Genomic DNA, 17,797 nt, shown 5'->3' on the forward strand with positions numbered 1-17,797 from the left:
TACAGGATAACAGCCCATAATCGTCCTTAAATTTAATATCCAGTAATTTCCACACATCTTCTACATGCAGCTGTGCTTCTGTAAAATGTGCAGTGGTGAAACACACTTACTTTCCAAAGGCCTGGTCACTCCCTCATTGGTGCATTTGTCATATCTTTTTTGCTGCTGTAAACTACATGGTTGTCCTGGCATGGTGAGTACAAAACACTGTGTGTTATACTGAACCATCGCCTTCACCTGTACCAAAGAAGAAATGTCTGGGAATTCGTTGACAATGTTGTGCCATTCTTCACTGTGATTAGTCATTACTACTGTAGCCTTTTGTATAAGCCCTTTACTGTCATGCATAACAGGGTCGAAATAGTACAAAATATCTGCTGCCAGGATGGGCTCAGTGACGTTTACAACCAAAAACCGACCAGAATCTAACACCATCTACTTTTTCACATACACTTCTACTGTTGAATTATTCACGGTGGAGAGGTGCCGCTGTAACATCTGGGTGAAGCAAGTCTCTCGGCAACATGCTAATATCCGACCCTGTATCGACCAAAGAGTCCTTCCCTGACTGTCTATCCATCATGACCTGTTGTTTGGAACGGTCTATAATATTTGTAAATCCGACTCTCAGATGATTCCCCTCATACTCAGAGTCACTTTTTGATGGATTGTGACCTTACAATTACAACCCTTTAAGCCCGCCCGGTTGGCCGTGCAGTCTAACACACGGCTTTCCGGACGGGAAGGAGCGCCGGTCCCCGGCACGAATCCGTCTGGTGGATTTGTGTCGAGGTCCAGTGAGCCGACCAGCCTGTGGATGGTTCTTAGGCGGTTTTCCATCTGCCTCGGTAAACGCAGTCTGGTTCCCCTTATTCCGCCTCAGCTACACTATGTCGGCGGTTGCTGCGCAAACAAGTTCTCCACATATGCATACACTACCACTACTCTACCATGCAAACATAGGGGTTACACTTGTCTGGTGTGAGATGTTCTCTGGGGGGCCACAGGGGGTCGAGCCGCACAATAACCCTGGGTTCGGTGTGGGGCGGTGGAGGGGTGAAGTGGACTGCGGTAGTCGTTGTGGGGTTGCAGACCACTGCGGCTGTGGCGGGGACGGAGCCTCTCTGTCGTTTCTAGGTCCCCGGTAAACATAATATAACAATATATATAATAATATAACCCTTTAAGGCTAAAATTCTCACATCTTGGTGGGGCTGTAATATAGTGTCGCCGCATGTGTACTAACTCCCTGTCCAGGATGGGCTCTAACATATAGTGCTGCCTGTGAGACGTTTCCTGCATGTTAGATGTACTTCAGTGTGCAGTATTCTCCTCTGGTGTTGTTGTCTCCAGACTCAGGGTCATGTACCCATTTAAACAGTTGCGCTGAGTGAATAAATACGACTTGGCATCTCCGCCGTGAACATATTTTTGCACTTCACATCCGGATGTACATCGCAGAAAATATTGTTTGCAGACGATCCCTGTGAAACTGGCTTGATAGCTGAAACAGAGGGGAGCAGGGGAGGGCCACTGACAATTCCTGTACGACTACCTGCTGCGCCTGTTAGAGGTAATCAAATGAGTTTGGGTACCGACATGGGGCTGCGCAGTTGCGTACCTTAACCCTTAACCTCTGATGGAACTAGCACAAGTGATTCACAACTTTTCGTAGCCTGTCGTTATAGTGTCTGTTGTCCTACCATTAGCAACCACTCGATTTTGAGTCTGACGTTTGCTGCTTGTTTTGCAGGAACTGCTACCACTTCTGAAGCCAGAACCTGAATGCTTTCTGCTAGCTGCTCGGTAGTGGAAATTGGTGCTTTCCCCATGATGCTCGCTCCAGGGCCGTTGCGCACTCCCACCTCCTAAATGGACGGTTTGGGGCCTCCAAAGGAAGTAATACAGTCAACAGTACTGCCATTTTTCAGTTCTGAGCATGCCGCAATAGTCTCAGCATTTCTGCCCACCCTTGAAGGGGAGGGGGGCGTCTTGGTCTGCAGCCAAGATTATTCTCATATTTTCTGGCAGTGTCTTCGGCCAAAGCATGCATAAGGACTGTTCTGGCAGAAAATCCGGTACTGCTAGTGAACAAAGTTTGCACATAAGTTGACAGTTTGACTTGTTACCAAAATCTTTGGTGACCATTATCCTCTTTAGTCCGTTTTTGGGTGTTGGGGTGAAATATTGAATTAAGCAGCTCTTAAAAGCTATGTAACTGTGAGAACACAAAACCTCCTCTGCTAGAATCCTTTGTGATTTGCTGAGGTGCACTATGAAGCAATGGAACTGCACTGTGGCATCGTGAGTGTTGTACTAGCAAAAAGTGCTCTCTGCATACAGGAACCAAAGTTTGGGTCTGGATGTCCAGAACACTGGCAATTTGACGTGCTGTGCAGTTCTACCTTGTACTGTAGACAGTTGCAGTTGCGATTGTAGGACGTCAGAAATATCTGATATCGCAGCTCTGAGCAGGAGCTAAACACTGAAGTTGTCCTCCATTTTTGTCCCGCAGTTGCTTCATGGAATCATAATTTTCTGCTCATTGTCGGGTTACCACAGAAGGAATTCTCCTTGGGAAATCAGATGCAGTAGGCAGACACAAGCATTTATGTAGCACATTCAGTTAATAATCACAAACACGTACAATGAGATTTTATCACAAAGTACAAAATGTGGCATAAAATTACAAAGAAAACTATATAAAAGATATATCATACTTCACCATTGCAATCACTTATTTGTCGATCGCCAGCTACTACAAGCCAGTTGAAATGGTGACTTGAAACTACACAGGCATTAAAACTGTCACTTTTAGTAGAGAATAATGGAACAGCAGCCATTTGAAATGGAAGTAAGTGGTACAAAAATACCCTGGTTGATTGTAATCAAAACATAATCTATTTTCATCACATAAATTACTCATTATCTTCTCATAACGCACGTCCTACCACTGTAGCAATAAACCATACTCAAAACAATGTGTTTTACATACATACTTAATGCTGTTGATAATTGAATCTACATACTTTCGTCGTATAAATATAAAAAACATCAGATTCAGCATATTAAGTTAAAAGATGGTGTCCCTGTCTGATGCTAAGTGATGGTGAGAGAACGAAAATTCCATCATAGAGTTAAAATTTTTTGAGCTTTTGTGGCACAGCTAAACGTGATGTCACTTGAGTGGTGCCACAGAAGTTTGAGTGTATCCACACACAACTTCAGTGACGCCACTCGAGTGATGGCCAAGTGCCATCATTTTTGTTGCATGTGGAAACCCGTCTTAAAGAATGTGTTTCACATGATTGTCAGAAATTTGGATTGATGAAGAGTTTGACAAGATGGTGAATGTTTTTTTGTTTCTGCATATGTTTACTGAAAAATAGTTTCATTACAATTTATCTCAGTGTACCGTTATGATGAGTTTCGACAACTATGGAAACCACAGGCAACGACAAAAACCAAATAGCACTAGCATTTACCAGAATGGTAGAGGTGTCACATATTTCCCAGGCACATATTACACAGGAAGAGATAATAAGAAAACCAATATTATACACACAACATGGAAGCAGAAGTGCAATAGAATAGGAAAATTGTAGTTCTTCAGTCCTTCCACAAACGATGTACGTTATATGTTCCCACATTGTGATATTTTAATGAACTGGCATTAGAGGACCAACCAGAAGAGAATAAATTTTCACATGCTTCTGTTTTATTTTTCAATGTGTGGGCGAAGTATTTCAAAACAACTTATTAAAAGTTTCACTGCACATTCGCAGAAAGTTGATACCTTCCGACCATCAGGTTCTGAGAGTAACATTTGCTTTAATGGGTTTTCATGTTTATTGTTCTCTCTTAGTTTCAGCTATTCCCTGGACCAATTTCTTGTTTTCTTCTTCTTCTGCTTCTTCAAACAGACTGCCAAGATCAAAGTTACAATGCTTTATCTGCATTTGTAGCCATTCCTGTTAGTGTCAAAATACACCATAAAGAACAACATCTGCTTCAATAGTGAGATTAATAAAATACACTTTGTTAGTGTGTGTATGGGCTTGTTTGACAAGTCTGTGGCTAAATAAGAGTAAATTTGACAAAAAAACTTGATCGTTTACTTACATCCTAAGTTTTACAAGTTATGGGTATTAAAATAAAAACGTTGATATTTTGTATCGATATTGTCCCAAACGTACTGTCCCTCTGTAAAATATTTATATTTGTATGTAGGTTTTCTGACTATTATCTGAAAACTAACGCCACCTCGCTTTTGAGAACCTCAGTGTGCTGACTGTCATACTCTACAACAAATTTCGTACATCTCTGAAGACTGAGATTTCTTAAAAAAAAGAATAAAAAAACATAGCAATTGTCAACTAATTATCCTATTTGTAGATTCTGCTTTTACCATCAACAAAGTTTTTCAATACTCTCACTCATTTTATAATCGACTTTCGTTACGTTTTATATCTTCTTACTTCATTTTATCGGAATGTCACATTGTAACCACACTCAAACTCAATTGCGAAAGTAGGGTCGTCAACAAAATACAACATTTAACAGTGAAAGAATGTTGATTACGAACACAAATGTATGGCTAGAACGGAACTGGCGTGCTGGATGCAGAGTGAAGCTATTTGTATAAATATCGAATTTTTCTGATCATACAAACATAAGATATTTCAAGAACCTTTCAGAAATGATAAATACTATATAACAAATGATTGCTACTGATGTGGTTTGAACTGGTAACCTGCAGCACACCAGACAGCAACGCTAACCACTACAGCACAGGGCAAGCGCCACAATTCACAGCAATATTTACAGGTAACTTTAGTAATTTTCCACGTATTTTATGTGATAAAAATCCGGCATCTATGGTTAAATGTAATATATCATGTGTCTTTGATGCTGTAGTTACCACTGATTTTTGCATCATCTTGCCACTGGTTCTTCCGCCTTTCAGGGGGAGTTTTCCACCCCATGGTCAAAAGGTTGCTCTGGAACTGTGTCTGCTCTTCTGCTGTGACTGACAAGGCCATTGGCAGGAGGAGGTTGGATCCTTATATCGAAAGTCTTTGGCCCTCATATTCGTAACTAAATAAAATTTCACTAGGAGCAAGTGCCCCCACTGGGCTCCACCTAAAACCCTGTGCACACCATTCCCAGTAAGTGTGAGCACAAGACACCTGTGTGCTGAATCAATGACAGACTATTGTTTGACCAGCTACGTAGCATGAAGGGTACGAAGATGCATGATTGTAGGTATCTGTAACTAGTGAGGGCATACTTTATATACGGAATTTGAATTTACCTCATTGTAGACCAAGTAGCACATGTGAGTGTTGTTTTTCATTTGATAAGTTCAGCAGAGACGAACTTCTAAGAGGAAGGGAAAAGACTTCCAAGTTTGCATGCAAATACTTTACGAGTTGGCAATAGCCACAATATCATACTTGGACTAGATTTTGTGATGAGGAGAACACGGTAATTGCCATAACCCGATTGCCCGGAAACATTGCTCAGTGGAAGAGGAGTCAACATAAGCGAACAGCGTGTCAGCTTATCCATAGATACTCGACTGTTTCCGAGATAACGACGGTCAGATTTCTCGATTTAATTTAGATGCCTTTTAGCGCACACTGATCTCAACCACAATGGTAGCACTGCAGCTAGTACTGCGTTGTCTCAATATTACACCCCACGTTCAAAACCCGATGATTGTTTTTATTTTATTTATTTATTTTTTTCATTTATTTACCCACGTCTGTAGGAAATTACTACTCTAATGTTTCTTATCAAGTTAAGGGATACAAGGGCGTTACATTAATTGTAACATTACAGCTGCGTTTCACAATAATTGTCGTACATTTACTATATAATATATGTGTGTGTGGTATTTTCAGAGGTTACAACCTTTTTAAATTATCATATTCCTGTAATTATTTCATTCTTATAACAATCTTATATTGATTCCTATGTTTATTCTTCAGGAAGATTTGTTGCATTCCCTTGAATGACACCAATCATAGAAACATTCGAAACATAAAAATTTCGAACACCATGAGCATCCCACGAAGGCAGGATTGCTACAATGACACTAATTCCGGTGAATCTCGCACAGGAAAGAAACTTCGTTAGTATTGTTGAAGATTTAGCGCGTTGGCAATAATTTCGTGGCAAACCGCACATAACACATCACTTTAGCGAAAATTGCTGCTTGCAATTAATTATGAATGAAGATATACTACAGCAATTTCACCAAAAATAATTTAAAATGATTTTCTCATTCGTTTATTGTTTTCTTTTAAATTCAGTCTCCAGACATGCAATTGGCAGACAAATAAGGACAATGATATTTCAATATTCATCGGAAAACATTTGTGCAGTAATCTTCTACGGATACATGTAGATGAATGAAAAACAAGAATAAAAGTAATGATCAGGTTTCAAACACAAGGCACAAGAGTGTAAAGCTGAAACACTAGCCACAGCGGCACCACTTCATCTGAACGATTTACTCATTAAAAGGCATCTAAATTACATTGAAAATTTTGACCATTATTTTCTCAGAAAAAGTCGAATATTTATGGATAAGCTGAGACATATGTCCACTTATTATGACTCCTCTTCCACTGAGCGAAGTTTCTGGGAAATCAGGTTATCGCACTTGCTGTGTTCTCCTTGCGAGTAAAAATCTCGCCAAAGTCGATCTGGAATGGCACACAGTTGAGCTGGAAGGGACATAATTGCCCTCTTTGGATTTTTCTGCAGGGAAAACAGAAATGCCCCAGTGTGTGTACAGACATCAGTAAAGCTATCTAAAGAGCATGCAAAGTCCCTTACTCTTGACTCACACAATAAACTATCATAAGGTAACAGAAAGTCAGTCTGGGTAGGTGTACGAGTAGATATGTCAGTTAATATGTTGTGTATATTTGAACCATAGGCAGAAAACGAGGAATTGAATAGTTTGTACTATATGCAGGAGGATGCTGAAATCGGTGTAGTTCCCATTTGCATCGATACTTTTGGGACATTGGAATTGGAGCTGTCATTAATTGTACTGATATCTAGCCTGGAAGTGTTGGAGGAAGAAGAGCTACATAGGGATTTCAATGTAAGGTATTCTAAGCTGAGACAGTCTAGAAACTTAGCCGCACTACGGAAAAAGTGTCACATTTACAAGGAAATGACAGGGGAATAATAAAGAAGTTCCTAGAAGAGTACACAGAATTGTTCAGTCCTCCAAGAACATTGTTACACAGATAACACAGCGTTTGGTTTCTAGTGTGAATGAAACACCACTGTACAGGAAACCACATCGAGTTCCAACGCATCTTCAGCTGGTGATGCTAGAATTTATGAAGCAACAACTCTACGATGAAATAATAGAAGAGAGTACCAGACTGTGGAGGGCGCTTGTAGTAATTATGTCAAAGAAGAGCTTGTAAGGGAGTAGGTGCCAGTACATTATCAATGACAGCGAGTGTTCACCAGAGACAAGGGCATCATAGGTAGTGGCCCAAGGTAGTGCGATAAGACCGCTCTTAAACTCCATATACATAAAAAATATGACCAATAGTGTGAGCAGCAGTCTGTGGCTGTTTGCTGATGCTGCTGTAGTGTACAGAAAGATATTGTTGTTGTGAGAGTGTAGGAGGACACAAGATGAGAGAAAAAATTTCTAATTCGTCTGATGAATGTTAAAAAAGCAATCTGTCTTCAGGCCACAAATGGCCCATCGGGACCATCCAACCTCTGTGTCATCCATCCTCAGATGAGGATGCGGACAGGAGGGGCGTGTGGTCAGCACACCGCTCTCCCGGTCGTTATGATGGTTTTCTTTGACCGGAGCCGCTACTATTCGGTCGAGTAGCTCCTCAATTGGCATCATGAGGCTGAGTGTACCCCGAAAAATGGCAACAGCGCATGGCGGCTGGATGGTCACCCATCCAAGTGCCGGCCACGCCCGACAGCGCTTAACTCCGGTGATCTCACGGGAACCGGTGTATCCACTGTGGCAAGGCCGTTGCCTCTGATGAATGGTAGCTTGCTCTAAATGTAAAAAAAAGAATCTCCTAAGGTTTGAATACAGCATTACCAGCATACAGCTTGACAAAATCACTGCGATTACATGTCGAGGCATAATGCACCAAAGCAATATAAAACAGAACGAACAAATAAGGATGGTTTCAGGGAAGGCGTATGGTTACTTTGGTTTATAGAGAGAATTTTGGCAAAGTGTGGTTCACCTGAAAGGAAACCATGTATAGAACACTAGTGTGACCCATTCTTGAGTACTGCTGGAGTGTTTGTGATCCCTACCAGGTCAGATTAAAGGTAGACATCAAAGCAATTTGGAGATGGGCTGCTAGATTTATTACCAGTAGGTTGGAACAACATATGAAAATTTTGGAGGTGCTTCATGAGCTGGAATGGGAATCGCTGGTTGGAAGATGATGTTCTTTTCATGAAGCACTACTGAGAAAATTTAAAGAATAAGTATTTGAAGCTGACTGCAGAATGACTCTACTGCTGCCAATGTACAGTTCTCGTAAGGACAACAAAGGTAAGATAAGGGGAATCAAAGCTCATACACAGGCATATAGGCTGTCCTTTTCACCTCACTCTATTTGCAGATGGAACAGGAAAGGAAATGACTATTAGTGGTACAAGTTAGCCTCCACCATGCAACATATGGTGCCTTGCAGTGTAAGTATGTAGACCTAAATGTAGGGCCTACAGATTATGTTGTGACTGCTGTTATTTAAATCAATGCATGGTGACAGATGTGTACCCTAATACCAAATATTACAGAAACTTTGGATAACTGAGGGCACTGGCCATTATTTTATTACTAGGGATTTGTGAAGTTGGTACCATCAGTTGAAAGTAGTCCTGGAGGAGAGACCTAAGACTTTATTTATGGTTCTATCAGGCCATTAACAGTTCTGTTGAATGGCATTCTGGTTGAATAATGAGCTGGTGACATTCCAAGTCCTACTGGATGGAGTGTTATTAGGCTTGAACCTGAAACAGTGTATGGTCTACTCAGACGATATTATAGCATTTTCTAAGGACATTCTAGAAACCGTAACCTGTTTACAGGACTTCTTTAGTGGATTACAAGTGTCACAACTGACACTTGTCTGCAAATGTGCCATTTTGTATTGAAGGAAGTTCATTGTCATGTGCAAGAGTGGATTTATGGAATACTTTAAAACATGTCTTGCGTTACATTAAGGAAACCCTAAAACTGAGTCTGTTATATGGTAGGGATGAAAAGTGTACTGATCCTATAACATGTAACAAACCCAGCATAAATAAGTTACTGAATATGCTAAGGAAGCACAACTTCCATCATGTAAATTCAGAACTGACAAGACTAAAAGAATGCTTAGATAATGCTTTTGTCAATTGTGCTTACGATATGTACTCCACCAGTGGACATGAATTTGATTACTCAGACCACTCCATGTAACAGGAGAGTTAATACATTTTATAAAAGGGGTTGAGAACAAGACTGTACAAAAATTATCAAAATCTAATAACTTAATGACCAGCTGAGCATAACTAACTGGGAGAAATTATTTCCAAGATGCAATTCCAATGCCCAAACAGTTTATGAAACATTCCACAACTACTTAATAAGAATGTTAAAAGCTCATCTTGTTGCACACAAATGTCATAAAACAAGAAACGTTAACTGTGGTACACCAGAGACATGGAGAATTTAAAAAATAAGCTGTTGCTGTTAAAGTGCCTTAACAAAGTAAATAACTCTAATGAAATAACCACTAAGAAACAGTATAAGAAAGAGCTACAATTGGCTAAGCAGAGATACAACACTAATCTCATAAAAGTGGCTTTTCCTTATCCTCTCAAACTATCTATGCCGACTCCAGTCTTTAAGAAGGGCAGCAAATCTGATCCAGCAAACTGCAGGCCAATTTCTCTTATTTCAGTACTAGCCAAAGTCTTTGGAGGCATAATATATCAGCAGATGTATGAGTGCTTAGAACTAAATGGCATGTTAAGTTCATCACAGTTAGGTTACAGAAAAGAAAAGTCAACTATCCATGCCACAGAACTCATAGCGAGAGACATTTTAGCAGCATTCGAGGACCATGCCCAATTACAGGTAACCTTATGTATGGAATATGTGACAAAAGTTTAATAAAACTTGTCAAATCATACCTTAATAACAGGAAGCAAGTGGTGAGTTCAGGAATTCATCTGCCAAACACACCTGAGGTCCAACATGGAGTGCCACAGGGATCTAAATTATGACCACTTCTATTCCTTGTACATATAAATGACTTACCTGGAAACATAGACATAAAGACATATATGTATGCAGATGATACAACTTTTCTGTGAACCATGTATTTGACACTCTTGCTAGTAGTATGAATTTGGCAAAAGAAAATGCAACATCATGGTTTAATGCAAATGGTCTACTGTTAAATGAGAAAAAGACCAAGAATATGTAGTTCAGTCTATCAAATACTGTACAAATAGAATAAAAAAATGCAAAACTTTTAGGTGTCATATGTGACACTAAACTAATGGAGAACTCTCATGTTGAACACACAGTGGTTAGTCTGTCAAGAGCTATATATCTGCTGAAGAAACTGATGCACTGTGTACCATTTGAATATGTAAGGACAGCTTGCTTTGCTTTTTTTCAGTCTGTTTTAAGGTGTGGGTTAATACTCTCGGGAAACAGCAAAAGAAGAAGAAAGCAGTCTGAGTAATGGCAAAGGTAGACAATATGGCACATTGTAAACCATTGTTCATTAAATATGGAATATTAACAGTTATTAATCTATATATTCTTGATAGAATTAACTAAATACTTGCTGAACTACCAAACTTAGGTCTAACGAATCAAAAGCATGACTAAAATACAAGCATCTGTACTTCTGTGCTCTCCCCACTGAATAGATTAGCAATAGCTAACAACAGTCATAAGTACATGGCAGTTAACATATATAAAAAATTGTCTAAAGATGCCTCAAACTTACCAATCAAAGTATTTAACGGAAAGTTACACAATGTCTTGCTAACTAAACCATTCTATTTATTGAAGAAGTTTTAGAAATGCCCTGTATCAACGTAAATAGGTAAATAGGATTAGTGAACTGACAAAGTCTGTTGCATATAACAATGCTGAATGACGAATAAACAGTCTGAATCTAAATCTGGATTTGTTCCAGTTTCGAAGACTGCAGTTTGGAAGTGCTTCAGCTCCCACCATTTCTCACCACTTAACAGCAAAAGTTCCTCCTCGTATCAACTATTTGGACAGTATTCTTGTCACAGGTTGTATGCCTGCTGAGCATTTGGTACATTTTTAGTGCTTGTTTCAAGTACTTTCTCTAGCTAGCTTCAAGTGAAACAAGGAAAAGTGATCCTTCTTCCACAAATAACATGCGTATTTAGGGCATGTTATACACTGTCTGATCAAAAGTATCCGGACACCTGGCTGAAAATGATTTACAAGTTCATGGCGCCCTCCATCGGTAATGCTGGAATTCAAGATGGTCTTGGCCCACCCTTGGCCTTGATGGCAGCTTCCACTCCTCACAGTCATACATTCGACCAGGTGCCTGAAGGTTTCTTGGAGAATGGCACCCCATTCTTCACAGAGTGCGGCACTGAAGAGAGGTATCGATGTCGGTCTGTAAGGCCTGGCACAAAGTCGGCGTTCCAAAACATCCCAAAGGTGTTCTGTAGGATTCAGGTCAGGACTCTGTGCAGGCCAGTCTATTACAGGGATGTTATTCTCGTGTAACCAGTCCACCACAGGCCTAGCATTATGAACAGCTACTCGATTGTGTTGAAAGATGCAATCACAATCCTCAAATGGCTCTCAACTGTGGGAAGCAAGAAGGTGCTAAAAGCATGGCTGTAAACCCGTGCTGTGATAGTGCCACGCAAAACAACAAGGGGTGCAAGCCTCCTCCATGAAAACACGACCACACAATAACACCACCACCTCCAAATGTTACTGTTGGCACTACACGTGCTGGCAGATGACATTCACTGGGCATTCGCCATACCCTCATCCTTCCATAGGATAGCCACATTGTGCACTGTGATTCGTCAATGCACACAACGTTTTTCCACTGTTCAATCGTCCAATGTTAATGCTCCTTACACCAATCGAGGCGTCGTTTGGCATTTACTGGCGTGATATGTGACTTATGAGCAGCCATTCGACCATGAAATCCAAGTTTTCTCATCTCCTGCCTAACTGTAATAGTATTTGCAGTGGATCCTGATGCAGTTTGGAATTACTGTTTGATGGTCTGAATAGATGTCTGCCTATTACACATTACGATCCTCTTCAACTCTCGGTGGTCTCTGTCAGTCAACAGTTGAGGTCGGCCTGTACGCTTTTGTGCTGTACATTTACTTCACGTTTATACTTCACTATCACATCGGAATCAGTGGATCTAGGGATTTTTAGGAGTCTGGAAATCTCGTGTACAAACATATGACACAAGTGACACCCAATCACCCTACCACGTTTGAAGTCCATGTTCTGCAAAGTACCCCATCCGCTCTCTCACGATGTCTAATGGCTACTAAGGCCGTTGACTTGGAGTACCTGGCAGAAGTTGCAGCACAATGCCCCTAATATGAAAAACATGTTTTTGGTGGTGTCTGGATACTTTTGATCACATAGTGTAAATGCACAGGGTATTCATCCTTCTAATTCGCACTTACCTGCCATCAAGGGCCTGCCAGTGCCCCATAACATTAAGGAACTCCAAGGTGCCATGGGGAAGGTAACCTATTACATTAACTTCACTGAAAACACTGCGAAAATTGCTGGTCTGCTGACCAGGAGCACCAGAAAGGTATTCCCTTTGTGTGGTCCAAAGAATGTCAGAACACAGTTCAGCAACTAAAGAACACATTATAAAGTCGTCATTGTCTGATTCATTTTGGTCCAATTAACCCTGTAGTGTTAGCTGTGGATGCATCTCTTTATGAAATTGGAGCTGTGCTCTACTGTAGAACTGGTTCTTCTCAAAACTCTTTACAAGGCGCAGTGTAATTACAATCAACCAAAAACCGAGGTGCTCGCCATAATCAATTGTGTTACCGAAGTCCACCAATGCTTGTAGTTCAGAAGTTATATTTGCTTACAAATCATTTACCTTTAACGGCCTTGTTCAATTCTTTCAATTCCGTCCCACCATGGACAGCGCAAAAATTTCATATTCGGCTATGATATTTTCTAATTATGAGTTGTTATATGGGCCCACTGCACAACTTTCGTATGCTGACTTCCTGTCTCAGTTACTGGTCAGTACTGACACAGCATTTGATATGTATGAGTAATCATGACATTATAGAGATACACAGGATTTTGAAAGTCCTCAAAATGTTCCACTTGACTTTCGGCACATTGCTGTAGAAACTGCTTCTGACCCAGCTCTGCAGGTTGTTTCGCAGTATGTGCACAATGGGTGGCCACGTAGTTTGAAATAAAGCCTTCATCCAATGGTGTGCCGCCATTTTCCACATCGTGACACACTACCCACATGGTCAAGTGCTCTGCTGTTGCATACAGAGAATGACAATGCATGGATTGTGTTTCCTGACTCCTTCCAATGGGAAATTTTGTCTTAATTCCACCACAGTCATTGGGATTTATTTCACACAAAGCAACTCACCTCACATCACGATATTTGGCAAGGCATGGATGCTAAGATAGAGAAAACCATTTCTTCTTGCAGTGTTTGTGCAGAACAGAATCACTTCACCCAGGCATCTATTTGAGTGGTCACGTCCGTCTGGACCATGGTAACATATCTATATTGATTTCATGGGTCCATTCTGGAACACGCAATGGCTGTTGGTGGTAGGTGCATGTAGTAAATCTGAGTTTGTTGTTATCATAACAGACAACACTACTGCCAGTAGAATATGACCTTTGTCCTTTATTTTTTGTCTTGTAGGACTTCCTGAAGTCCTTGTCTCAGACAATCGACTGCAATTCAAGTCAGCCAATATTCTACAGTTTTGTACCACCAATGGAATACACTATATAACTACTCCTCCTTTTCACACACAGTCTAATGACAAAGTTGAAAGGTTCATTTGAACGCTAAAAAGTTAGATGGAGAAGATATTAAGATTTTTCTTTCCTGTTACTGCTCCTTGCCACATGGCAGGAAGTTGCTTGCAGATTTATTATGCAATTGTCACCACCATGTGCCGTTGCATCTGTTGTAGTCACTGTGGAAAAAATTCATTCCACCGGCTTGGATAAAGTATCAGTCACAGGATGAAGTCTTCAAAGGAACAGTGTTGGGAGCACAGTGTCATAACAAAAGCTATAGGACGTTCTTCTAATGCCGTACAAGGTTCCATTGGGCTGCATCAGTATCACCAGATCTAGCTGTGGAGGTCTTATGAGTCTGTCAGTGATACTGTTTCCAAAGTTTCACCCACAGATCCACCATGCTGCTAGGGTCCACAACAGTGGTCACCTCCACCTCACTGCCAGCTGCAGCTGGCACCATACAGAAAAATGAACATTGCACCACTGCTGCTGTGGTCTCTCCAGTTTTCAGCCGGTGTTCCTGATCACTTGCAAGGTAGATGCCAAGGTGCAGACAGGGAGCTGCCATCAGCTGCAATTCTGCCCCCTCTCTCCTCATCCATATCAGCATTCACGCCTTCCTCTCCGCACTTGTCACATGACACAGCACTACACGAAGACGGTGTGGACGTTTGGGGGAAAAATGTATTGTGGTCCAAAGGGCAAGGTTCTAAGAGAGGTTGGTACCTCACGATGGAATTAAACGCAGACAGTTGCTGCCAGAAGCAATGACGAATGAGAGATGGTAGTGTATACAACCTCCAGGAGAGTTTCCATCCACCACCACATCAGCTTGCTGACACATCTGAGCACAGACTAGTTACAAATCATTGTAAAAGACTACAGCATTATTTCTCTACTGAGACAGCAGTGTGACAATAGTATTAGACAGAGTGAATTGTACACTGGGAGTAGACACTACTATCTTGTTCTATTTCAAGCGATACATTAATGTTCACTAAGAGAAATAAGTACTTATGACATTCCTGTGAACTTCGATTGTTACAAAGTTAATTATTTCATCTTATTCAAGTTGTAATAAAGTTATCTGATATTTTATAATTTGTAGTATGATCTTGGCTCCTCCAGGAGTAACGTTAAGAACAAATCAGTGTACTAATAGGTGTTATTTCATGTGGTACAACACTAAGGCTTTCGACTGCATAAACCATTCTCTGCTCTTACATAAACAAAAAATGTACAGAACAAATAGTAGTGCTTTGAAATGGTTCAAATAATATTTACCACATAGAAAGCAAAAGCCAGTTTTAATGGCAGCTCCAGGAAATTGTTGCTCAAAATGCAAAATTATTCACAGGGAGGCCCACAAGGTTCCACTTTAATCCCATTTCTTTCTTTCTTTTATGTAATGGCTTACTCCTAAATAAATCATCGCTCTCGGTTTTATTTGCAGGCGGCACATTTGTACCCACTGAACGTGAGACCACACAACAAATACCCCAAAGAGTCGCTGACAGACACAATAAATAGTTTAGGACATTGGTTTGATGTAAATGGCTTAAAATTAAGAATGAAAAAAACAAGTAACATTGTTTAAACCTAAACAATAAAACAACAGTACTTTCAAACAACCCACAAAAATCAGAAACTTAGGGAAGCAGTTCCCGTCAAATTAGTGGGGACATTTACAGAAAAAGTTTATCCTGGTATTCTCATATAAGCTACCAGGTAAACAAGCTAAACAGTCTTGCATTTGCAATGATAATATTTTCCCATGCAGTGACTTGGGCACTAGGACATTTGTTTACCATGGCTATTTTGAATATATTGCATGATATGGAATAGTCTTTTGGGGGAATGCAAGTTATATAAATTGGATAATACTAATTCAGAAAACTACTTTTAGAAATATAAGTAACAAAAGCCTAATGATACATGCTGATCTTTATTCAGAAATCTAAAGATCGTAACTATTCCATGTATTTAAAATTGTGTAACTTTCTCCCTACTAGTCCAGAATTAATTTTAGAAAACCATTTTCAACATATGTGTGATACACAAAACAAAGGTAAATTCATTTTACCATTTCATAGATACTCCCAGGCCCTTCGATACATGGTTGTGAAAATTTATAATAAGTTAAAAGAGAAAATCTCTCACAGTATCAAACTGTGTTTACTGAAGACAAAATTACACACCTTTCCATTTCAACAATATTATTATTCAGTAATGGAATTTTTAAATGATGATTCTTTGTAATGTGATAAAATACTGTTTAGCTTTCTTATTAAATTAATGAAATAACTTTGGAATGGTTTTTGTAAATTAAGATTAATTTCAGTTTTTTAACACACTGAATGTATCTCAGTTGCAGTATTTACACTGATGTGTCTCCTGTGCTTTAAATCAACGATTTATTTGTGTTCATAACGAGACAATAAAATTCTGATTCTGTTTATGATTCTGAAGAAGTAAAATTCCCTGGAGACATTATTGATGATTTTAAAACTGACTAACATTAACATAACTTGCATTTAATCTGATTGTTATGACAGTACGTAATTACTTTTCAGCCTATTTTACATTGCAAAGCAAACTATTACTAGTATGATAAATTTTATAAAAATGCTTAACTTAACATACCTTTTGTGTACATCATTTCTTATTGGTTTGTCCCAGAATGATCCTATATAAACTCTTGCTGTTTCTGGTGTGTGCATTATTCTGCCTAATGACCACATAAGAGCACCGTAAACTCTCATTAACTGCTGATGATCCACTGTATCAGCTTTATTAAGCACAATTCTAATTTTATCTGTGTGAATACGTAAAACTTCAATTGCCCTTTTAAATTCATCTGAGATATCAAGCTTATGCGCATCAAACAGAAGAATAATTTGGTCAACTCGTTCAGAAAACCATTCTAAGACACCTGTGAAGTCGTATCCTCGGTCAATATGATGCATTTCTCCAGACAAAATGCCTGGTGTATCAATAATTGATATTGACTTAAGAACTTCGTTATTCATCATTGAGCATTGAAATCTGTTCAAAAAATTGTTTCCAAATTTTGATAATGGTCTAAATTGCTTTTCCGGATCCATCACCAATGCATTACCAGGAATGATTCCTTCTTTCTCACCATGCATTACAACAATAAATTTGTCAGTGGTTGGTTCAGGACCAATCCGCATCCCCGGATATTCGTCATTTAGAAGGTATCTTACAAACGAAGTTTTTCCTGTGGAATACTGACCAATAAGTAAAACTGATGGTTTTGCTTTAAAATCAGATTCATACAGTTTTGGAGAGTGGAATTCATGGAACAAATATGTTTGCTCAAGAGGAAGCAGCTTCTTAGTATAAATTCTTTGGAGTCCTTCCAAAACATTTTCAAATACTTCTTCACTGTCCTGGTCCCTGCTAGTCCTGAAAATAAACATTGAGTAGCATGAATCTTCTCTGAATACTATTTAGATGTGGATAACGATAAATAATTCCACATTTGCAGCATATTTTCTTTTTATTAAAGTGACTTGTAAAAATTTAACGTAATTACTGTATGAGGTTTAATAAATGTTAATATCTCCAAATTAGCAGTATTGTTACTTTGGGAAAAAATGTCTGAAATATTTAATTTACAGTTCACAGTAGAGACAAATGAACGGACTGTTTGCAACAGTGTGTGTATTCAGTAGAGGAAACAGCAGA

The 17,797-nt window shown here is 39.5% G+C and overlaps 1 protein-coding gene across 1 annotated transcript in view; it reads right to left on the reverse strand.

Annotated features, from left to right (window-relative positions):
- Positions 1–17,529, reverse strand: part of LOC126471323 (EH domain-containing protein 1-like) — a 148,912-nt gene extending 131,383 nt beyond the window's left edge. The window contains exon 1 of the mRNA XM_050099446.1: positions 16,730–17,529. Coding sequence (XP_049955403.1) covers positions 16,730–17,529 — 800 coding nt within the window. The remainder of the gene's footprint in view (positions 1–16,729) is intronic.
- Positions 17,530–17,797: the final 268 nt, after the last annotated feature.

Source organism: Schistocerca serialis, chromosome 3 (genome assembly GCF_023864345.2).
Source record: "Schistocerca serialis cubense isolate TAMUIC-IGC-003099 chromosome 3, iqSchSeri2.2, whole genome shotgun sequence".
Classification (NCBI taxonomy): Eukaryota; Metazoa; Arthropoda; class Insecta; order Orthoptera; family Acrididae; genus Schistocerca; species Schistocerca serialis.